Genomic DNA, 24,396 nt, shown 5'->3' with positions numbered 1-24,396 from the left:
GGGTAGAGATTTGTGCAGCCAGTGGAGGGACAAGGGGGTTGGCAGGGAACTGAAGCATTAAAATTCCCAGGAATGCATGTATTCAGTGTTGGCAACGCCAAATGTATGCAATGATTCAGTGAATAAATGTGAGAAGAATAACCACTTTGACATGGCTACTGACCTTGACAGAAAGACCTGGTGGTCCCTGAGGTCCCGGCTGTCCTGGAAGCCCTGGTGGACCTGCCACACCTGGAAATCCTGGCTCACCGCTCGGACCCTAAATAAAGAAGTTGCTTAGGCAGTGAAGAGTAAATTCTCATCCAAATGGAATTTAGTGCAAACACTAGCTGAGGGGACAAAAGCTACAAAGCAGTACAAAGCAATAACTTTGGATTAGCTCACTATTCTACAGCAAACCTGGAGAATCCACACAGTGAGATGCTGTGAAGCTCCACCCACAGAATGGTGCAGTGGTTTGTAAATAGAGTTCCAAATTGACAATATACCGGCGCAACATCTTGCTTCAATGCCTACAACCAGTAACTTTGAAGCAACTGAGAATCACTACACCATTCCTTTTCCTTAAAGCTTATAAAAATTATATGGGAAATAGAGTCCCCCTTTAGGCATCACCAGTAGCAGACAGAGTAAATGACTGCTTTGATTAGAAGTCTTGGGGAAGTGATGCCATAATAATGTTATCACTTGACGAGTAATCCTGAACTCGGGGCTAATGTTCTGAGCACATGGATTTGGTTTGAATCCTATCACAGTAGATGGTGAAATTTGAATTCAGGTGAAAGTTGGTCTAATGGAAGCCATATAAATGGATTGTGAAAACCCACCTGGTTCATTTAGTAAATCAATCACCTGTCCTTACCTGGTCTGACCAACATGTGACTCCAGAGCTACAGAAATTTGATTAACTCTTCACTGCCTTCTTGGCAATTAGAGATACTGCCTTAATCAGTAATACTTGCATCTCATCAATGAATAAAAAACTGAAAAGTCCATATCAAATGGAGCTTTTGGAAACCCTTAGTTTTTATTTCCATGTATTTTAAATAATACTTACTGGGGACCCAGGTTCCCCTCTCTGCCCAGGAATGACATCGGTTCCTCCCAGAACATATCCTGGTTCTCCCTTTGTAAAGACAAAGAGATCAGGTGAAGACAAAGGAATAGATGACAATATGTAAAGACTGGATTTAGTTGCCCTTTACAAAAAAAAATGAAATCTGGAAATGTTTTTGACATAACGTTGAGACAAAGGTGCAACCGCGTGCAGCAGCTGTGTAATGGTTTCTCTCCTTACTTCAGGGTGAAGAACTCTGCTGCTTGTTGTATGGGTGTGCCAGCTCATTGCTGAATGAGCTGCTGCTCATCTTAAAGATTGTTGCCATCATCATCTTTAAGTGTAGGGCCTGCTTGGTCTAGTGTAGTCGAGGAAAATTAATTTCCGGTCTAACAATAAGACTGTTTTGTAGTTCAAAGAAAATACTTTATTGCATCTTAGATTGATGCAAGAATTACAGCTTACATTGATAGAAGAAACTTTGAGGAGGACCAGATCTCACTCCTTCAAAATCCTAAGCTTTTCTGCCCACACTTCACATAATATCAAAGTGGGTGCTGCTTATAGCATTGAATGCTGTCAGACCATTAGACAACTTTTCCTCACAGATTTTAATATCATAGATTTGTGTTTATAATTACATCTATCACTATCTCATCCATCCACAACTCACTGACTTCACAAATTCAGCCATTCTCCTAGAATGTGTTTTCTTTGGATTTGGAGGACGCGTAGCTCTCTAGGTTGAAGACCAGTGACTTTGATTCTTTCTCTGACAGTCTGAGGTCAAGTTCACTCTTGGGTTCATCACAAGTGATTAATTCGTAATGAGGTAAGGCTGCTTTGGTTCCTTGCTCTGACCTCGTAGGCAGTGCAACCAATGTATGACCTTTAGCAGTTACAATGTTTTGGATGACCATACCATTTCTGTACAGATCCCTGATCCTGTTGCCCCATCCGAAATGTGATGCCAATCTTGCACCATAGTACCAAGTGTGGCATGAGGCCTATTGCACACAATAGGAAAGCTCTTTATTATATATGTCTTGACCCGTAGGTGAAAAAGTGGAGTCAATTTCTTCTGTAGAATGATTCCTCAGCTTTCTGAACAGCAGAAACTCTGTTGGTGCATGAGCAATTGGAGTCTGGTGAATGTATAATTTAGCAGAGCCTGTAGAAGTTGGTATTTTGTTTGAAGAGCAACCCAACCGTCCTGACCACAAGCCTGGATTTCCATCTGATTGTGGGCATCCCGAGAACTGCTGCAAATTGGGTGGAGCATGAACAACTTGTGGCCAATTATCCAGAATAACCACATCCTAGAATCAGAGGATGTGGCAAATAATGTGAGAAAATGTGCAGGTGTCCAGTTTGCCAGGAAAAATAAAAAGAAACATACTATTTAAATAGTAAGAGATTGCAGAGCTCTGAGACACAGAGGAATCTGGATGTCCTTGTTCATGAATTAGAAACGGTTAGTATTAATGTACAGCATGTAAGTAGGAAAGCAAATAGAATGTTATCATTTAATGTGAGGAAATTTGAACACAAAAGTAAATTGTGCAGGCACTGGTGAAACTACATCTTGGGTATTGAACACAGTATTGGTCATCTTATTTAGGGAAAGGTGTAACTACATTGGAGGTAGTTCAGAGAAGATTTACCCACCTAATAACTAGAATGAGGGAGTAGGGTGTCTTCTAAGCAAAATGTTGGATAGTTTAAGCTTATATCCACTGGAGTTAGAGGAGTAAGAGGTTAAAACGTAGAAGATCCTGATGGGACTTGACAGGTAGATGTGAAGATGATGTTTGCTCTTGTGGGAGAATCAAGAATTGGGGGTTACTGTTTAAAAATCAGGAGTGGCCCATTTAAAATAGATATAACTCAAACTTTGCTTCTCTCAGGAGGGTTCTGAGTCTTCTTGAGGATAACTTCACTGTCAACAATGCATCCCAAGAATTGTACAGCTTTCTCAACAAATTCACACTCGGTGTTAAAGTTGCGCCCTTCTGCTTGGAGGCATTTTAAAATCACATGCACGCTTTGGTTCCACGTACAATGTAGAAGGTCTGCTGCAATAACTTGTTCAGCCTCTTTCAAATCAACTTCCAAATCTACAATCTCTACCAATCAGAAGAACAAAGACAGCAGACATATGGGAACTACACCAGCTAAAGTTCCTGTCCGTGCTATGCAGGTCATGTTTTGTAATTTCATTACCATTCTGTCACTATCACTGGGTGAAAAACTTTGAATTTACACTGCGACAGCACTGAGTGTAATTACATTATATGGACTGCAGTGATTCAAGAAGGCAGCTCACTACTACTTTCTCCAGGGCAATTAGGGATGGACAAAAAATACTGGTCTTGCAGAGGTGCTCACAAATTGTGAAAGATTAAAAGAATTGTCAGCATCCACAGCCTTTAGTGGGATGGTTATAGAATTTCAGACAGGTCTAGTTTGTCTTAATATCTGCCTTTTTGCTTTGTGCTATGGCACCCGAACTAATAGAACATATTAAATAAGCAATAACAGCAGCCTAATATACTCCTGATTCATACACCACAGAAGGAAGCCATTTGGTTCAATTTGTCTGTGCCTTTGAAGCGACTACCCTTTCTCCTATTTTTGTAACTGTTTTCCTTCTCCCACATTTATCCATTTCTCTTTTGAACTTTAAGTGAATCTGCTTCCAACTCTCTGCCAGGTGATGCATTTCAGTTCATAACAACATATTGAAAATATACATTTCCTTATGCCATCTCTAGTTTATTTTGTCTCAAATTTGCACTCTCTGGTTACCAATACATCTGTAGTAGAAGTAGTTCCTTGTTATCATAATCCTCAAAGGACTGACTTACAGTCATAGAGTCATAGAGATGTACATCATGGAAACAGACCCTTCAGTCCAACTTGTCCATGCTGATGAGATATCCCAAACCCCTGATGAAGGGCTCTGGCCCGAAACGTCGAATTTCCTGTTCCTTGGATGCTGCCTGACCTGCTGTGTTTTAACCAGCAACACATTTTCAGCTCTGATCTCCAGCATCTGCAGACTTCACTTTTTACTCGAAGATTTCAACCCAATCTAGTCCCAGCTGCCAACACCCAGCCCATATCCCTCCAAACCCTTCCTATTCATATACCCATCCAAATGCCTCTTAAATGTTGCAATTGTACCACCCTCCAACACATCCTCTGGCAGCTCATTGAATACACGTACCACCCTCTGCATGAAAACATTGCCCCTTAGGTCTCTTTTGTATCTTTGCCCTCTCACCCTAAACCTATGCCCTCTAGTTCTGGACTCCCCCACCCCAGGGGAGTCTATTTATCCAATCCATGCCCCTTATAATTTTGTAAACCTCTATAAGGTCACCCCTCAGCCTCTGAAGTTCCAGAGAAAACAGCCCTAGCCTATTCAGCCTCTTCCTAGGGCTCAAATCCTCCAACCTTGGCAATATCCCTGTCAATCTTTTCTGAACCCTTTTAAGTTTACAACATCTTTCTGATAGGAAAGAGACCAGAATTGCACGCAATATTCCAAAAGTCCTGTACAGCAGCAACATGACCTCCCAACTCCTACACTCAGTACTCTGACCAATAAAGGAAAGCATACCAAACACCTTATTCACTATCCTATCTACCTTCAACTCCACTTTCAAGGAGCTGTGAATCTGCTTTCCAAGGTCTCTTTGTTCAGCAACACTCCCTAAGACCTTACCAATAAGTGTATAAGTCCAGCTAAGATTTGCTTTCCCAAAATGCAGCACCTTGTATTTATCTAAATTAAACTCCATCTGCCATTTCTCAGCCCATTGGCCCATTCTCTACAATTTCTCCAAGTTATTCACTTTTTTCCACTAGCTCACCAGTTACTATAATACTTACTCTGTCACCTTTAGGACCTGGAGGTCCTTTAAATCCAGGGAGCCCCTAGGAGAAAGAAAGTTCACAGGTTAAAGAAAATGCTGAAGAAAATTGTGGGAGCAATGATAAATCCCTGAACATTATCATAGAAGGAAGCTGAGGGTAGGCAGGAGGACAAACTAATTAGTAATCCTTCTCTTTAATTCATCTTTTATGATAACACCACGAGTAATAGCAACACAGTACATTGTAGTGTCAATGTAATGACTCAGAGAAAAGTCTACCGAGCAGATTGGGTAGTTTTCTTCATTGGAATTCAAGACAGATAGCATCCCCCCTTATACAGGATCCCAATTTAAATCTGCATTTGGATCTCCTTTAAACTTTGAATGACCTGGAATGTAGTTGCAGCATTTTGTCTTTTTTGCTTCTGATTTGCAGAATTTGCAATTTTTATCGATGATTTCAAATCACTCTGTCACTGTCTGGTGCATTGTGTTCAAATATTCCTCAATGCCCTTTGATCAATCAACCTCTAAACATTGATAAAGTTCAATTTCCATGGGGAAATCCTCATTTACAGCAGGTGCTAGATCTAGCGGTTCCATTTGATTCAATATTGGGAATCTGATTAGGGAGCTGAGAAATAGTCAAGTAAACAAGCAGTTTGGTAATGATGCTTATGTCTAAATACCATTATTCTGCTTTTATCAGTCTGTCATGTGCTATAGGTTTACTAAGTGTTGAGTAAATTCAGAGGGAGACCTCAGTAGTTAAAGGCATTGAGAACTCCTTTGTCCTTCCACCACACATGGGCAGGCCCCAACAACCAAAACTATTCTCCCAATGACCAATGTTAACTTTAATAGCCCTCAAGTGACCAAACCCAATTCAGTTATCGTGGAAATGGGAGAAATACAGGGCTCCTCTTTCTCATCCCTAGAAAGTCTCAATTTTTTTTCCTGATTTTTCAAATACTTTTCAAGCCTCAGTCAAATGGGATCCCCATATTTTCTGATTCTCGCTACTACATTTTTCAACTCCTCGGTAGCTGCCTTGGTGTCAGAAGTTCCACTGGGAGCTGCTCACCATCCCTCCCAGCGTTCATGTTGAAGAAGGAGAAAAAAATTGGGACTCAGAGTTATTCAGACCCCAGAAATCTTCAGACTTACTGCACGGCCTCACCTATGAAACATTAGAATCACTAGAATAGAATCACTGTAATGCAAAAAGAGGCCATTTGGCCCACCAAGTCTACACTACTCATCCACAGAGCATCCCACCTTAAATCTCCCCCCTCCCCACTCAGTAATTAAGCATAGCCAATCCACCTAACCTGCATATCTTTGTGCTGTGAGGAAACCCAATGGAAACTCACGCAGTCAAGGCTAGAATGTGCAAACTCCACACAAACAATCACCCAAAGGTGGTATTGAGCCTGGATTCTTGGCGCTATGAGGCAGCAGTGCTAGCCACTGTGCTGCCCCTGATGATTATACATATCAGTGCTAGAGGTTTATTAGTTGATAACCTGTGTTTGATTTCAGAAATAAATTAAAATAACATCACACAAGTATCTATACAGACGAAATTAGATTTTGCTTAGTTACTTACTCTATCTCCTTGTATTCCTTGGGGACCCTATAACACAAGAAAGCAATACAGCATCTTATTACTACTTTCTGAGCTGGTTCCTCTGAACTGCTTGTGTTTATAACAATCTTAAGAAAAAAGAAAAATAGATAACTAATAGAGATTTAATTTGATAATTAAATCAAGCATGTATTAAATTGTGCTATTTGAGATATTCAAAAAACACAACACTATTTCAAAATAATTTTCTATATCTGCTCTTCTGTTGAAGTTATTTACTTAGTTATTTTCAATAAATATCCATCTCTCGAAATTGTCCGGTCTGATTTCACTTCAATAGACTGTGACTAACAAAAAGTGTATTAATCAATTTTAATCCATTTTAATTAGATTCTGCTAAAATATTAAAAATTCTATTTTCATTCACTGAGTACAGTTCTCCTTTTCAATTTCTGTTGTTCAACAACTGGAACAAAATTGTTATGTTATTTCGTGGGGGAGCAGTTAAATTGGTGGACTCATACATGTGTAACTATTTCCCCATGATTCAAAATCACTGAGCTGGTGAACATTTGCATATTTTATTAATTCTATATTATAAGGATTTAACTTCATTTAAAACATCTTGTTATTTTAAATAATGCAAATAGAAGATCCTTCGGATCATAAAAGAATGATATAGAGGCAGAAGAATATCAGAAATGTGAGTGAGATCATTCAAGTCATTTCCATACATGATCCCCTGTAATATGGGTCACAGTCAAATTAACGCTCTGAGAAAAGGGTATTGCATAGTTTCTTTCAGTTCGCTCCCAGACTCTGGGATCCCTATTTATACATCCCATACTGGGGGAGGGAATTGGACTCAAGGCAAACATTAAGGTATAAATCAGAGGAGTGGAAAATCTGTGTGCCAGTCCATGCCAGTTCCAATTACAGAAATGACAGCCTCAGCCTTATTTAGCTGAGGAACTGTTGAGCATCCATAACCAATCGCTAGCACCAGAGGCAGCAACGTGGACCAGTAGCAGCCCTCAGGAAGGTCCTGAAAGGAGAAGCTACAATGCTGAGGGATCAGGAAGCCATCAGTGACCCTCAGATAGGTCCTCTGAAAGGAGAAAATATTGCTGTTACAGGATGAAGAGCCCAAAACCAGACTGAGTGGGGCTCCTCAGGGAGATGTCACAATGTTGTTTATTCACTCCTGAGATGTCATTGGCTAGTCCAGTTTATTGCCTATCCCCAGTTGCCCTTGGGAAGGTAGTAATGAGCTGCTATCTTGAACTGTTGCCGTCCATTTGGTGCAAGTAAACCCAAAGGACTATTAAGGAGGGAATTGCGATGGGAGGTTGGGAGTGGAGGGGTGGATATGGGTGATGCTAAGAATTAGTCAGTTTAGATCCACAGCAGGAGGTGTTCTGCTGTCCCTTGCCACCTGACAAAATACAAAACCTTACAAAAGTTTTTTGACCTTTTTCTTTCCAGTTACTTGCAGTGATTCCTTCAGAACAGGAGATTAATTCACTCTTGACTAAAAAGAAGCAGTCAGAGCCTGCCTGTTGCATATTTCAGGAGAAAGTGTGGACTGCAGATGCTGGAGATCAGAGCTGAAAATGTGTTGCTGGAAAAGCGCAGCAGTTCAGGCAGCATCCAAGGAACAGGAGAATCGACATTTCGGGCATAAGCCCTTCATCAGGAATGAGGAAAGTGTGTCCAGCAGGCTAAGATAAGGTAGGGAGGAGGGACTTGGGGGAGAGGCATTAAAGATGTGATAGGTGGAAGGAGATCAAGGTGAGGGTGATAGGCCGGAGTGGGGTGGGGGGCGGAGAGATCAGGAAGAAGACTTCCAGCAACACATTTTCAGCTCTGTTGCATATTTCATCCAGTTATTGTCTAACTTTGCTTTGAGACTATAGCCACTGTGGGAACATGTTTTGCATAATCAAATCTGCTTAATCTGTACAGGAGGCCCAGTGTCCAACTGACTGTTGTGTGAGATGAGTTTCTGAGACTATTCGATTTCGGGAGATAGAGGTGAGATTTTGGACTCTTTAGCTTGTCTCATTCCTGATAATAGACTTGTTAAGTCCAGTTTGTTGCACACACACCCCCTCTGTCAATTTGTAATTGACCCCAACAGATCAGGGACCTTTCCAGTCCTCTCATTACTGAATTTTTTCTTTCTGTACTTATCCTTACAACACTTTTCAATCTTGCATTTAACCAAATATCCATCCAGCTCTATTTTAAAGCTGTTTATCAATGCAACATTAATGGGGCTTTTTTCTCAGCTAATAATCTGATTCAAAATTTGAACGATTAGTGTTTCTGGAAGGAACATGAAAGACAGGAAGGGTAATTTGTATTTGACTTGAGTTCCTTACCCTCGGTCCAGTTGAACCAGGTGAGCCAGTACGTCCAGGACGACCTGGGAGACCTGGAATTCCGTCTTTCCCTGGCAGGCCCTGTGTGTGTGCAAATCAGTACAATCTTCACAAATAATTTCCAACCATTTGAAATAAAATTTCCCGGACACACAGCACTGAACAAAGAATTTTCAAATTCTATAAAACAGCTTGCTGACTGCTCAAAACTCTGACGAAAATATTTGGACGATTTTTAAACAGGGAAACCTCAAGTGACAAGTCAATGCCCACAGTCCGAGCAACCGAGTATATATCAAGGAGATTTGATTTAATTTTATTTATTGTTGTCACATCCATAGAATCCCTATAGTGTGGAAACAGGCCATATGGCCCAACAATTCCAGACTGACCCTCTGAAGAGTATCCCACCCAGTCCCATTCCCGTACCTTATTTCTTAACATTTCCCCTGACAAATTCATCTAACCTACATATCCCTGAACACTATGGGTAATTCAGCATGGCCAATTCACCTAACTTGCACATCTTTGGATTGTGGGCGGAAACCAAAGCACCCAGAGGAAAGCCATGGAGGCACAGGGAAAATGTGCAAACTCCACACAGTCGCCCGAGGCTGGAATCAAACCCAAGTCCTTGGCACTGTGCGGTAGCAATGCTAACCACTGAGCCACCATGGTGCCCCATGTATTGAGATACAGTGGAAAGTGTTGTTTTGTGTGCTCTACAGGCAGATCGTAGCATACGAAGTGCATCAGGGTAGCAGAATACAGCGCAGAACACAGTGTTACAGCTGCAGAGAAGATGCAGTGTGTGTGAGAGAGAGAGAGAGGGATAAACATTAACATTTGAGAGGTCCAATCAAATGTCTGATGACTGCGAGGAAGAAGCTGATGATAGTGGGGAAGAATCTATTGATGACAGTGGGGAAGAAGCTGATGACAGCAGGGAAGAAACTGATGATAGAGGGGAAGAAGCTGTTGATGACAGCAGGGAAGAAGTTGTTGATGACAGCAGGGAAGAAGTTGTTGATGACAGCAGGGAAGAAGCTGATGACAGTGGAGAAGAAGCTGTTCTTGAATCTGTTCATACATGTATTCAAATCTTTATATCTTTTGCCCGATGGAAGAGGGTGGAAGAGAGTATAACTGGGCTGGGAGGGGGTCTTTGATTCTGTTAGTTGTTTACCAAGGCAGCAGAAGGTATAGATGGAGACAATGGATGGAAGGATTACAACCTATTCAGCCCTTCACTCCTGTTCTACCTAATCAATGGCTTTTCTGTATCTTCCATCCTCCTGCTATGGTTGTACAACAATTAAGCCTTTTGTCTAACAAAGATCTACATATTGCATTTTTGAAACTTCTCATTGACTATCTAGCTTCAGTAGCTTTTTGGAGGAAAAGAAAGTTTGAGATTAAGTGATCAATATTATGAGCTCACAGGTGAATTTGTAAGACTAATAGGGTGGTTATGGTAGGGGATTTTAACATTCCAAACATAGACTGGGACTGCCATAGTGTTAAGGGTTTAGATGGAGAGGAATTTGTCAAATGTGTACAAGAAAATGTTCTGATTCAGTATGTGGATGTACTTACTAGAGAAAGTGCAATGTAATGTAATCTTGCGAAATAAGTGAATAGGACCCCTTAACAATCAGCAAGGCAGCCTGTGTGTGGAGCCACAGGAGATGGGGGACATACTAAACAAGTATTTTGTATCAGTGTTTACTGTGGAGAAAGACATGGAAGATGTAGAATGTGCGAAAATAGATGATGTAATCTTGAAAAATGTCCAGATTGCAAAGGAGATGGTGCTGGATGTCTTGAAATGCATAAAAGGGGATAAATCCCCAGGACCTGATCAGGTGTATCACAGAACTTTGTGGGAAACTAGGGAAGTGATTGCTGGGCCCCTTTCTGAGATATTTGTATTACCAATAGTCACAGGTGAGGCGCTCAAAGATTGCAGGTTGGCTAACATGGTGCCACTTTTAAGATAGATGGTAAGGAAAAGCCAGGGAACTATAGACCATTAAACTTGATATTGGTAGTGGGCAAGTTGTTGGGTGGAGTCCTGAGGGACAGGATTTACATGTATTTGGAAAGGCAAGGACTGATTAGGGATAGTCAACATGCCTTTGTGTGTGGGAAATTATGTCTCATGAACTTGATTGAGTTTGTTTGAAGAAGTAACAAAGAGTTGATGAGGCAGAGCGGTGGACATGATCTATATGGACTTAGTAATGCATTCGACAAGATTCCCTATAGGATCTTGGTTAACAAGGTTGGAGCTCATGGAATACAGGGAGAACTAGTCATTTGGATACAGAACTGGCTCAGAGGTAGAACTCAGTGGGTGGTGGTGGAGGGTTGCTTTACAGACTGGAGGCCTGTGACCAGTGGAGCGCTACAAGGATCAGTGCTGGGTCCACTACTTTTCATCATTTATATAAATGATTGGGTGTGAACATAGGTGTTATAGTTCGTAAGTTTGCAGATGACACCAAGATTGGAAGTGTAGTGAACAAAGAAGGTTACATCAGATTACAACGGGATCTTGATCAAATAGGTCAATGGGCTGAGGTGTGGCAGATGGAGGTTAGTTTAGTTAAATACAAGGTGGTGCATTTTGGAAAAGCAGATCAGTGTAGGACTTATACACTTAATGGGAAGATCCTAGGGAATGTTGCTGAACAAAGAGACCTTGGAGTGCAGATTCATAGTTCTTTGAAAGTAGAGTCTCAGGTTGGACAGGATAGTGAAGAAGGCATTTGGTATGCTTTCCTTTATTGGACATAGCATTGAGTATAGGAGTTGGGAAGTCAAGTTGCAATTGTGTAGAACATTGGTTGGGCCAATTTTGGAATATTGTGTGCAGTTCTGGTCTCCTTCCTATCATAAGGATGTTATGAAACTTGAAAGAGTTCAGAAAAGGTTACAAGGATGTTGCCAGGGTTGGAGGATTTGAGCTATAGGGAGAGGTTGAATAGGCAGGAGCTGTTTTCTCTGGAGCATCAGAGGCTGAGGGATGATGTTTTAGAAGTTTATAAAATCATGAAGGCATGGATAAGATAAATAGACAGTCTTTTCCCTGGGGTGGGGGAGTCCGGAACCAGAGGGCATAAGTTCAGGGTGAAAGATATAAAAGAGACCTAAGTGGCAACTTTTTCACGGAGAGGGTGGTGCCAGAGGAAGTGGTGGCGGCTGGTACAATTGCAACATTTAAAAGGCACCTTGATGGGTATTTGAATAGGAAGGGTTTGGAGGGATGTAAGCCAAATGCTGGCAAATGGGACTAGATTAGGTTAGGATATCTGGTCGGCATGGGTGAGTTGGCCTATTTCTGTGCTGTACATCTCTTATGGCAACAGTCGAGCTTGCACTTTTATTTATTGAACTGGCTGAAAGATGGAAGCCCACAGTCTCATAATCGGAGAGTCATAGAGTCATACAGCACCGAAACAAATCCTTCGGTCCAACTAGACCGAGCTGAACATAACCCCAAACTGAACTAATCCCACCTGCTTGCTCCTGACCCACATCCCTTCAAATCTTTTCTATATATGTTCTTATCCAAATGTTTTTAAATGTTGTAGTTATGCCCACATTCACCACTTTCTCTGGTTCATTCCATGTGAACCACCCTCTGTGTAAAAATATTGCTCCTCATGTCTTTTTAGAAGATTTTTCCTCTCATCTTAAAAATGTGCCCCCTAGTCTTGAAATCCCCATCCTATGGAAAAGACATTAACCCTACTCAATCCCCTCATGATTGTATAAACTTTTATAAGGTCATCTCTCAACCTCCCATGCTCCAGTGAAAAGCCTATCCAGCCTTTCTTTACAACTCAAATCTTCCATACCAGGCAAAATTCTGGTAAATCTCTTCTGAACCTTCTCCAGCTTAATAATATCCTTCCTAAATTGGGGTGACCTGAAATGCACACAGTACTCCAGCAGAGGCCTCATCAACGTCCTGTACAACCTCAATATGACTTCCCAACTCCTATACTCTAAGGACTGAGCAATAAAGGCAAGTGTGCTGAATACCTTTTTAACTACTGTTTCTATATGTGATGCAAAACTTCAAAGAATTATGTCTAAATCCCTAGATCCGTCTGCTCTACAACACTTCCGAAGGCCCTACCTTTAATTGTATAAGTCTTAGCCATGTTTGTTAATTGAAAATGTAATACCCCGCAGTTACCCATATTGAACTCCATCTGCCATTTTTCAGCCCATTGACCTACTTGATCAAAATCCCTTTGTAACCTTAAAAAACATTCTTCTGTGGGCAGGGGTCCCATGACTACATTAAGCGAGGAAGCAAATTAATACAGTATTGAATTTCTATCTCAAACAATCAGCAAACCTCAAACATTAAGGGAAGACAGTGATGTGAGACATTTTATGTCTAGGTGCTGGAGTGAAGAAGGCTTTTGCACAGGCCAGTGCCATAAATCTCAATTTCAGCACAGTGGAGAATGTTTCCTTGGAACGTTCAATGCAGACAAATTAGTAACATCTCTTTTTTTTAATCTCACTGACTGAGGAAGTAACCCTCCATTATTCAAGCATATTGAGGTAGAGTCGATTAGTCTGATTCATCAGACAAAGATGATATTTGGAATAGAGAAGCAGATTGGAACTAGAATGGAGAGAAGATGATCCAGCAACTTTATGATTCATGTCCAGGAACATGACAGATGATGGAGGAGCCACTGCAGACATGAACAGTATAACACCATCCACTCTGTATTCTGACAATTTTGATTACAATCTAACATCCTGCAGTATTGTGGACTGGAAAATGCTGTGACATCTCACACATATGTTAACAGGAGCAGAATGATTTATGGAAAGTAATAACTTATGTTTTCTCATTTATAAAAATTGAAGAAATTTAATTTAGAGTCATAGAGTCATAAAGTCTTACAGCACGGACTAGTTTGGCCTATATCCCGCTAAAGCTTTCCTATTCACGTACATTTCTTTTAAATGTTGTAATTGTACCCGCCTCTACCACTTCCTCTGGCAACTGATTCCATATACGCAACAACTTCTGTGTGAAAAAGTTGCCCCTCAGGTTCCTTTAATATCTTTTCTGTCTCACCTTAAGCCTAGGCCCACTAGTTTTGGACTCCCCTAGCATGTGGAAAAGACCTTGGCCATTCAACTTATCTATACCCCTCATGATTTTGTAAACCTCTATGAGGTCACTCCTCAGCCTCCTACCCTCTAGGGAAATTGTCCCAGCCTATCCAGCCACTCCTTATAACTCAAACTCTCCAGTCTCAGTAACATCCTCATAAATCTATTTTTGCACCCTTTTCAGTTTAATACATCTTTCCAAAACCAGGATGATGAGATAGCACCTTACATGACCACAGCTCCTGCCGAAGTGCTAGCACTCATGAACTCCCATCTATCTGTTATTGAGCAAGATTTGGCATCTGGAATCAATTCACAGTTTGTGCTCCCATCGTACACCTGGAATTTTTAATCATATTCTCATTCAGTCTAGTTAAAGGAAAAGGTTTGAATGAGGAAGCATCCTTCATTTGTTTGATTTAATCCTCCCAGAAAACCAAATCGGCTACCCATTTCTAAACAAATGGTTGATATAAATTGCATCCAAATTCACTGCTCAGTGATGTTACAAGTTATCACTGTGAGGTAACTAACACGCTTTCCATTTCTCCATCAAAGCTTTCACATAAAGGAAATGCTTTTTACTGGAGTGACACTCACAAAGTAAACCTAAATAGAATCATGATCTGTTGGGAACTAATGACCAATGGATTTGCAAGCTTAAGTCATCATCGTCCTACCAGACCAAATGCCTGCTCTCTGATTTGATAGAGATGACTGGTGATGACTTTAACTTAAGGCAAGAGGAACAGTTGAGAATGAGAGTCCTTCATGGTAATATCACCACTGTGAAATTGAATTTGTTTTACTGACATCACTCACCAGTCACGCAGCCTTCTGACTGAACCAATCCCCTTAATGTACAGATTGATATAGAATCAGCTAGCACAGAAGCAAGTTATTTGGCCTGTCTACAGTGCAGCTATCCAATTAGTCCCATTTCTCTACTGCTTCTCCATAACACTTTTTGAGTATTTGTTCAACTTCCTTTTGAAAGCTGTTATTTAATCTACTTCCATTACCCTTTCATGTAGTGCATTCCAGATCAGTTCGCTATACAGTAATCTGTTGTCATGTTTTGTCCCCAGTGACAGCATTGCAAATTTTCTTCAATCTTTCTTCTCTGGCTACCAACTTGTGCAAAGCAGCTTCTTATTTATTTTATTAAATTGCTTCATGATTTGGAACACTTCATTTAAATATCCTCTTAATCTTGCCTGCAGCATAAGGAGAATAATGTCAACTTCTTCACAGAACTAACATCCATCATCCTTTGTGTATGGGTTATTTTCTTTCACCTGAGGCATTACGTCAGTTTTCTGTTCAAATACTTTCAGCAACTGAATGTAAATGAGTTCAATAAAGGGCTTACCCGTTCTCCTTTTTCTCCCTTATCAGCGAATGCAAATGAATCATATCCTCCACTTGTTTGTAAACCTGTGAAACCTAGTTGACCCTGAAATATATAAGAATGCAGCATGTGAATAGAGTGATCTGTCCACTCACTGTTAACACTGATTAAAGTATAAACAACAATGTCCAATACCATTCATCCAAAAATAACTGAGAAGTTACTGAAAATTAACTGGTTCCGTTGGGCCATTGGCATTGTGGATAACTTATTGGACATTGGATCAGATAGTTGTAGATCTGAGTCCTCTCTGATTCAAGTGCGATGCGCTACTTTGTCATTATTGCATGTTGACCATTGTCTGTTCATTGTTGTTTGTTGATGTCAATTAGATTAAATTACTTACAGTGTGGAAATAGGCCCTTCAGCCCAACAAGTCCACACCGACCCGCTGAAGCGCAACCCACCCATTCCCCTATACTTACCCCTTTTACCTAACACTACAGGCAATTTAGCATGGCCAATTCACCTAACCTGCACATCTTTGGACTGTGGGAGGAAACCAGAGCACCCAGAGGGGACCCACGCAGACACGGGAAGAACGTGCAAACTCCACACAGTCAGTCGCCTGAGTTGGGAATTGAACCCGCCTCTCCGGCGTTGTGAGGCAGCAGTGCTAACCACTGTGCCACCGTGCCGCCCACCTCCTTAGCTGCAGGGATTGGGTCAGTGTGCTTTTGAATTTGGAGTGTATATCACTTTAATGTCAGACTGCTTTAAAACAGGTTGTGAGGAGCTGTTGGTTGGAGCAGCGTGGTGGCTCAGTGGTTAGCAATGTTGCCTCACAGCTCCTGGGACCCAGGTTCAAATCCAGCCTTGGGTGACTGTCTGTGTGGAGTTTCCACATTCTCCCTGTGTCTGTGTGGGTTCCTCTGGGTGCTCCAGTTTCCTCCCATAGTCCAAAGATGTGAAGGTTAGGCAAATTGGCCTTGCTAAATTGTCCATAGTGCTCAGGGATGTATTAGTCTGGGGTAAATGTAAGGAAATGGGTCTGGTTGGGGTGCTGTTCAGAGGGTCAGTGTGGACTTGTTGGGCTGAAAGACCTGTTTCCACACTGTAGGGATTCTAAATAAAAATGACTATGTATCTATCCTTACTGTACTCAGTTATCACTTTAGCAGGTTGCCATCTTTTATTATTCCCCTTTAAGAAATAATGAAGTTGCATTTCTACAGAATCTTTCATGATCTCAGAACCTCCCTAAGTCTTATACAGCTAACTAAGTACTTTTTGCAATTTAGTTGTCATATTAATACAAAAAACATGATGGTACAGATGCAGCAATGTTTCACAAACAGCTTTCTGACAAATGACCAAGTGCCAGCTAAAGGATAAGCGTTGCCTAGGATACTGGGCAAAACTGATCTGCGCTTCTTCAGAAAGTGGCATGTGACCACTGCATCCGTTCAAGGGGTTGGATTTAACTTATCATCCAAAATGTAGCACTGCTGACAACGCACCATTCCTTCAGTATTGCACTGGAGCGTCAGCCGAGATTATATATTCAAATCTCCAAACCTTTTCACTCAGAGGTACAAGAGTTATCCATAGAGCCAAGGCTAGAACCTCAGAATGGGGTTTTACAGTCACAAATCAAATGGGTCAGCAACCCTACCCATCCCCACCACCCTCACACTCAGACACACACCACTCCCAATTCACTGAAAGAGTTGAAGTTTTTACATAAGGCAAGGTACTGTACATTAAACACCTGTCCCATATGGTTCTAGTGATTAAATGCATAACACGTTTTGATGCTGGGTTATGCAGTCTGAAGTGTTCCCAGTTTAGATTCCTGATGGCAGATGGAATAGGAACATCTGCCAGGATTCCTGTTTCTGATCATTATCTAGTGTGTGGTGCTAGACCCATTCTCCAGCGAGTCCTGCACTTAGCAGGTACCACAAGGTATTCAGAGCAGAAATGGCAAACAAATAAAGCAGACACAATAAGCAATAACAGTCAGATTACTTTCCATAAAAAATCTAAGACTCAAGTGGGATTTTTAGAGTATTGTGATGGAATCAGACAGTTCAGTGTTAATTACAGAGGACAATGTTTTACCTGCTCAATGAGTTAAGTGTTTTGTATTCTCCCACCCAGGAGTAAAACATTCACTGCTTGAACTGCTTGAATTGCCTTTAGTCCATTAGTTAAAGTAAATGTTTCTAATTCAGTTAGTACAGATTTTACAGACACTCACCGGCTTTCCTGGAGATCCCATTTCACCCTGAAATTAAGAATCAAAAACTTTAGAGAGACTATTCTTTGTTACTTGACTGTCTTTGACAAAGCTGGCCCATGCTGGTGATAGATTCAAACTTATATCCTTGTTAGCATAAAACTCAACTTTAAGTGCTATATATGCCAGGTGAAATGCACCTAGTGCCTGAGTTCACAACACTCGTGCCTCGTTACTTGAAGTCTGCACGCTATCTACGAGGCACAAGTCAGGAGCGTAATGGAATGTCTCCAACTGCAAGAAACTCAACACCATGCAGGATAAAGAAGCTTGGTCAATTCCCCTCTAGACCCCATGTAGCATCTGTAACATTTACTCCTTCCACTACGAGCACAGTGTGCACCATCTATAAGATACACTGCAACAACTCACCAAGGCTCCTTTGACATCACCTTCCAAACTCAAAACCATTATCATCTAAAGGGACAAAGGGACTGGATACTTAGGAACAGCGCCACTTGAATTTTACCCTCCACACCACGCAGTACTCTGACCTGGAAATATATTGCAGCTCCTTCAGTGTCACTGGGTCAAAATCGTGGGTGGACCTCCTTTCCTAACAGCATTGAGAGTATACCTACACCACACAGATAGCAGCAATTCCAGAAGACAGTACACCACTGGCTTTTCAAGGACAATTAAGAATAGTCAATAAATGCTAGCCCAGCTAGTGATGCCACATCCCATTGAAGTTCAAAAGGTCAGTGTTCATTGCTAATGTTAAGGTCTGATTTGTCTGATTTATTGCTTTTGAGGCGGCTGCAGAATCAGGACTCGCTAAATACCAGGAGGATGAACTGCTTGTACTGACTGAGGCAGCAGGGCTGGGGGAGATTAAAGCTGAAGCACTACAGGTAGTAGGTTAATGAAATAACGTGAGGAGAGATTCAAGAGTGAAAGATAGATAGAAAAGGAAAAATATCAAGCAGGTTAGCTGTCAACAATGAAAACTGATCCAGAGAATTCCATAAGCTGGAAAATCTACAGTATGCAAAGCATTGATCGATGTTGTCATGGAAGTAAATGCAATTACTTTAAAACATAGAACAGAAAAATTCATCAAAATTATATTACCAGTCTGTCTGCTGAGTTGTTACAATGTTAAAGAAATAGTAATATATTTCAGATTAGAAAGCATACAAGACTCAAAATAAATATGCAAATATTATTACCCGTTCTCCTTTCTGACCCTGCAAACATAAAATATAAGAAACAGTTAGTTGTTTTGAAATCTTAAAATAGATTTACTTTCTGAAAGGACTTGACCTAACATATTCCATGGAAACTAAAGAACGGTGGATACTGGAAATCAGAAATAAAAATAAAACTTGTTCAGAAAAACAGAACTGTTCTGCAGAAAGGTCAGTGGACTTGAAACATTAATTTTGCTTTCTCTCCATTGATACTGCCAGAACTCCTGAGCTTTTCCTGTAATTTCTGATTTTATTTCTACCATATAGAATCCCTACAATGTCAAAACAGGCCCTTTGGCTCAACAAGTCCACACTGACCCTCCGAAGTGTAACCACCCAGATCCATTCCCCCACTCTACATTTACCTCAGATCAATGCACCTAACCTACACATACCTGAACTCTAGTGGCAATTTAACATGGCCAATTCATTCAACCTGCAAATCTTTGGACTGTAGGAGGAAACCAGAGCACCCGAAGGAAACCCACAAAGACACGGGGAGAATTTGCAAACTCCACACAGACAGACAGTCACCCGAGGCTGGAATCGAACCCAGGTCCCTGCTACTGTGAGGCAGCAGTGCTAACCACTGAGCCAGCGTGCCACCCCATGTTTGATAGCTGTTTTTCTGTTTGACTTTGACAATGTTTGAATGCTTCTAAAAGTGAAACCTATTCATCCGAAGGAAAGGAAGTGCATTGCCTCTCATTATCTGAACTGAGTGTCGCCAAATCAAACCAGGATAAACCTTTCTTCTCCATGAGGCATAGATTTGTATAGCATGGAAACAGACCATTTAGTCCATATCCCTCTAAACCCTTCCTATTCACTTACTCACCCAAATGCCTTTTAAATGTTGCAATTGTACCAACCTCCACCCATTCCTCTGGCAGCTCATTCTATACACACACCACCCTCTGCGTGAAAAAGCTGCCCCTTCAGTTCCTTTTAAATCTTTCCCCTCTCACCTTAAACAAATGCCTGCTAAGTTTGGACTTTCCTATGATGGAGAAAAGATCTTGGCTTTTCACCCTATCCAAACCATCATGATTTTGTAAACTTCTGTTTTGTCACCCCCCTCCCCAACCTCCAATGCTCCAGGGATAATAACCTCAGCCTATTCAGTTTCTCCCTATAGATCCCTGTAGCTCCACATTAGCAATGTCCTTGTAAATCTTTGCTGAACCTTTCAAATTTCAAAACATCTTTCCTACTGCTGTGAGACCAGAATCACACACAGTATTCAAAAAGTGGTCTAACTGATGTCCTGTACAGCCACAACATGACCTCCCAACTCCTATACATAATACACTGACCAAGAAAGGCAAGAGTACCAAATGCCTTCTTCACTATCCTGTGACTCCACTTTCAAGGAACTATGCACCTGCACTCTAAGATCTCTTTGTTCGGCAACACTCCCTAGGACCTCACCATTAAGTGTATATGTCCTACCCTGATTTGACCTACCAAAATGCAGCATCTCACATTTATCTAAATTAAACTCCTTGACCCATTGGCCCATCTGATTAAGATCCCATTGTACAATGAAATAATCTTCTTGGTTCTCCAGTACACTACCAATTTTGGTATCATCTGCAAACTTACTAACTAACCTCCTTTATTCACAACCAAATCATTGATACAAATAACAAAGTGTATTGGACCCAGCACTGATCCTTGTGGCACCCTGCTAGTCACAGGCCTCCAGTCTGAAAATCAACCCTCCACCACCGCCCTTTATCTTCTGCCTTCAAGCCAGTTCTGTATCCAAAGGGCCAGCTCTCCCTGTATTCCATGTGATCTAGCTTTGCTAACCATGTGGAACCTTGTTAAATGCCTTACTAAAATCCACATAAACCACATCCACTGCTCTGCCTTCATCAATCTTCTTCTCTGTCACTTCCTCAAAAACTCAATCAAGTTACAGCAATGCAATTTATTCCTCAGCCTTAAACACTTCTTCAATGGAACTTCTTTAGATTTGCACACTAAGATTAGATTACTTACAGTGTGGAAACAGGCCCTTCGGCCCAACAAGTCCACACTGACCCACCGAAGCGTAACCCACCCAGACCCATTCCCCTACATTTACCCCTTCATCTAATACTACGGGCAATTTAGCATGGCCAATTCACCTAACCTGCACATTTTTGGACTGTGGGAGAAAACCCATGCAGACATGGGGAGAACGTGCAAACTCCACACAGAGAGTCGCCTGAGGCGGGAATTGAACCCAGGTCTCTGGCGCTGTGAGGCAGCAGTGCTAACCATTGTGCCACAGTGCCACTAAGGTTTGTGACTGGATGTGCAGGTCAGAAGTTCATGTACATGCTTCAGCATGCTGTCCAAAGAGAATCAATTCATTAAAATTAATGAAAGTAAAATGAATAACTGAAGGGCCACAATGACCAATGATTGCAGTACTCAAAATCCCAGTATCAGCACCTGCTTATTGGAAGTAGAACTACGTCAAATCAAAAGTTGTATTCTTCAATGTATTTACAAAGGAGATGATATTCATCCAATAAAGATACTTTGAGCTAAGTTCAAAGGCTTTCTTTGTTCACATAGCCCACGGCTATTTTGCGGTAGAAGGGCTCAGTGTGTTGATTATATTCCTCCCCACCTCAACCACCTTGCCCAGTCAAACATTCTTTTTCTCCATTTTTATTACAAAGCTTATAAATAAAATTCTAGAGTAAACTGAAAATAAAATATTTTACTTGATGCCTCAGTGATGTGGTTCACTCAGAGAAATGCCCCTGGTGAATGTGTTCCTGGATAATGCAGTGTTGGGAAGGTTGGCATTTTGTATTGTACCCTTTACTGTGTCGTGAACAATTTGTCTAGAGCCATCTAGTAAGAGTGCAAGCAAAATTCAGCTACAAATTGATGGAGGAGACAGTGGGCAGGACATCCCTTATGCACTCTGTCTCAGTGAAATAATGGAAGTGAAAGTGAACGTTGTAAGGAAACTGTCAGCAGACCCACAACCACCTATTTTACTCCCCAGCTGATGATGAATTCTACTCCTGTGATGGAGAACTGACTGAATTGTCATTTAGCATCATATTGTTCAGAAGCTCACCTTCAAGCAGTGTGATGCACAGGGACCTTCAGGCTTTCTGACATCTTCAACTTCATGCTTGGAGGCTTTGGATATTATGGATTCCGTTTGCTGATTATCTATGTTGGACCTGGTTTCAGATCCACCTTGTATCGGATACTAGAAGACACATAATTTATCAGATATAAAGCACTGCAACCCAAACAAAAAAACAATAGAAGGGAAACAAATGCTCTGATGGGTAATATCAGATTGTTTTTGTAAGGAATTCACAGTAGTTTTATGGATAAGCTTTCTGTACTAAACTAGGGCATCAGGACCAGAGATTAACAGAGGAAACTTCAAGTTAAACATAATTTATAGAGTAACTACTTCACCTTGAAAGGTTAACTTTCCCTTTACAAAATACCAGCAAACAGCTCTGTTGGGAAGAGGTATTGGGAAACTGTGTGCATAATCTGACAATGTTCCATCTAATTTAACCCCAAAATACTGTGAGTACTTGATTTCTGAATCTTACCTCTGGTGGCCAAGGGTCTTTTTGGCATTTAACTGATAGAAAGCATGTGCGCTGAAATAGACCTTGAATAGATGACACCCTGCCAATTAACGACCTCAAATGCAACATTCAGAAATTGTAGACAGGGATTGGTAGAGCTTGCAATGTATACCAAGATTGATTAAGGGCAATGGAAAATTACTGTTGGATTCTTAAATGGATTAAAGAATCAATATGAGCTTCCTGGCTTGAATGTTCCATATTTTTAACTGCTTAGTCTCAGTCTGGTCTTCATTGTCACAACTGAAAAGATAGTAGTCAAGCAGATAAGAAAACCACAGTCCCTGATCTGTCCACAGTTGTCAGGTGAGAACGTATAGGCTAACATTGTCTGACTGTGCCCTAAGAGGGGGATTCTGGATCAGTGTTGCTGGAAGAGCACAGCAGTTCAGGCAGCATCTAAAGTGCAGCGAAATCGACGTTTCGGGCAAAAGCCCTTCATCAGGAATAAAGTCAGTGAGCCTGAAGTGTGGAGAGATAAGCTAGAGGAGGGTGGGGGTGGGGAGAAAGTAGCATAGAATACAATGGGTGAGTGGGGGAGGGGATGAAGGTGATAGGTCAGGGAGGAGAGGGTGGAGTGGATAGATGGAAAAGGAGCTAGGCAGGTAGGACAAGTCTAGACAAGTCATGGGGACAGTGCTGAGTTGGAAGTTTGGAACTAGGATGAGGTGGGGGAAGGGGAAATGAGGAAACTGTTGAAGTCCACATTGTTCCCCTGGAGTTGAAGTGTTCCGAGGTGGAAGATGAGGCCTTCTTCCTCCAGGCGTCTGGTGGTGAGGGAGCGGCGGTGAAGGAGGCCCAGGACCTCCATGTCCTCGGCAGAGTGGGAGGGGGAGTTGAAATGTTGGGCCACAGGGCGGTGTGGTTGATTCGTGCAGGTGTCCCAGAGATGTTCCCTAAAGCACTCTGCTTGGAGGCATCCAATCTCCCCAATGTAGAGGAGACCGCATCAGGAACAACGGATACAATAAATGATATTGGTGGATGTGCAGGTAAAACGTTGATGGATGTGGAAGGCTCCTTTGGGGCCTTGGATGGAGGTGAGGGAGGAGGTGTGGGTGCAGGTTTTGCAGTTCCTGCGGTGGCAGGGGAAGGTGCCAAGATGGGAGGGTGGGTTGGAGTGGGGGCGTGGACCTGACCAGGTATTCTCGGAGAGAACGGTCTTTGCAGAAGGCGGAAAGGGGTGGGGAGGGAAATATATTCCTGGTGGTGGGGTCTTTTTGGAGGTGGTGGAAATGTTGGCGGATGATTTGATTTATACGAAGGTTTATAGGGTGGAAAGTGAGCACCAAGGGCGTTCTGTTCTTGTTACGGTTGGAGGGGTCTGGTCTGAGGGCGGAGGTGCGAGATGTGGACGAGATGCGTTGGAGGGCATCTTTAACCACGTGGGAAGGGAAATTGCGGTCTCTAAAGAAGGAGGCCATCTGGTGTGTTCTGTGGTGGAACTGGTCCTCCTGGGAGCAGATACAGCAAGGCGGAGGAATTGGAAATACAGGATGGCATTTTTGCAAGAGGTCGGGTGGAAAGTGGCATAATCCAGGCAGCTGTGGGAGTCAGGGGGTTTGTAAAAAATGTCAGTGTCAAGTCGGTCGTCATTAATGGAGATGGAGAGGTCCAGGAAGGGAAGGGAGGTGTCAGAGATGGTCCAGTTAAATTTAAGGTCGGGGTGAAATGTGTTGGTGAAGTTGATGAATTGCTCAACCTCCTCGCGGGAGCACGAGGTGGCGCCAATGCAGTCCTCAATGTAACGGAGGAAGAGGTGGGGAGTGATGCCGGTGTAATTACGGAAGATCAACTTTTCTACGTAGCCAACAAAGAGACAGGCATAGCTGGGGCCCATACGTGCGCCCATGGCTTCCCCAT

At 41.9% G+C, this 24,396-nt stretch overlaps 1 protein-coding gene across 1 annotated transcript in view; it reads right to left on the bottom strand.

The window, feature by feature from the left end:
* The window catches only part of LOC132826571 (collagen alpha-1(VII) chain-like), a 248,660-nt gene extending 224,264 nt beyond the window's left edge, over window positions 1–24,396 (bottom strand). The window contains exons 1-8 of the mRNA XM_060842528.1: window positions 24,376–24,396; window positions 21,996–22,133; window positions 18,887–18,904; window positions 17,676–17,702; window positions 15,434–15,517; window positions 4,936–4,999; window positions 2,951–3,183; window positions 164–259 (exon numbers count right to left, since the gene is read on the bottom strand). Coding sequence (XP_060698511.1) covers window positions 164–259; window positions 2,951–3,183; window positions 4,936–4,999; window positions 15,434–15,517; window positions 17,676–17,702; window positions 18,887–18,904; window positions 21,996–22,133; window positions 24,376–24,396 — 681 coding nt within the window. The remainder of the gene's footprint in view (window positions 1–163; window positions 260–2,950; window positions 3,184–4,935; window positions 5,000–15,433; window positions 15,518–17,675; window positions 17,703–18,886; window positions 18,905–21,995; window positions 22,134–24,375) is intronic.

This window comes from Hemiscyllium ocellatum, chromosome 23 (genome assembly GCF_020745735.1).
Source record: "Hemiscyllium ocellatum isolate sHemOce1 chromosome 23, sHemOce1.pat.X.cur, whole genome shotgun sequence".
Lineage (NCBI taxonomy): Eukaryota > Metazoa > Chordata > Chondrichthyes > Orectolobiformes > Hemiscylliidae > Hemiscyllium > Hemiscyllium ocellatum.
The sequence above is the reverse complement of the archived record's forward strand: the minus strand, read 5'-3'. Positions and strand labels throughout refer to the sequence as shown.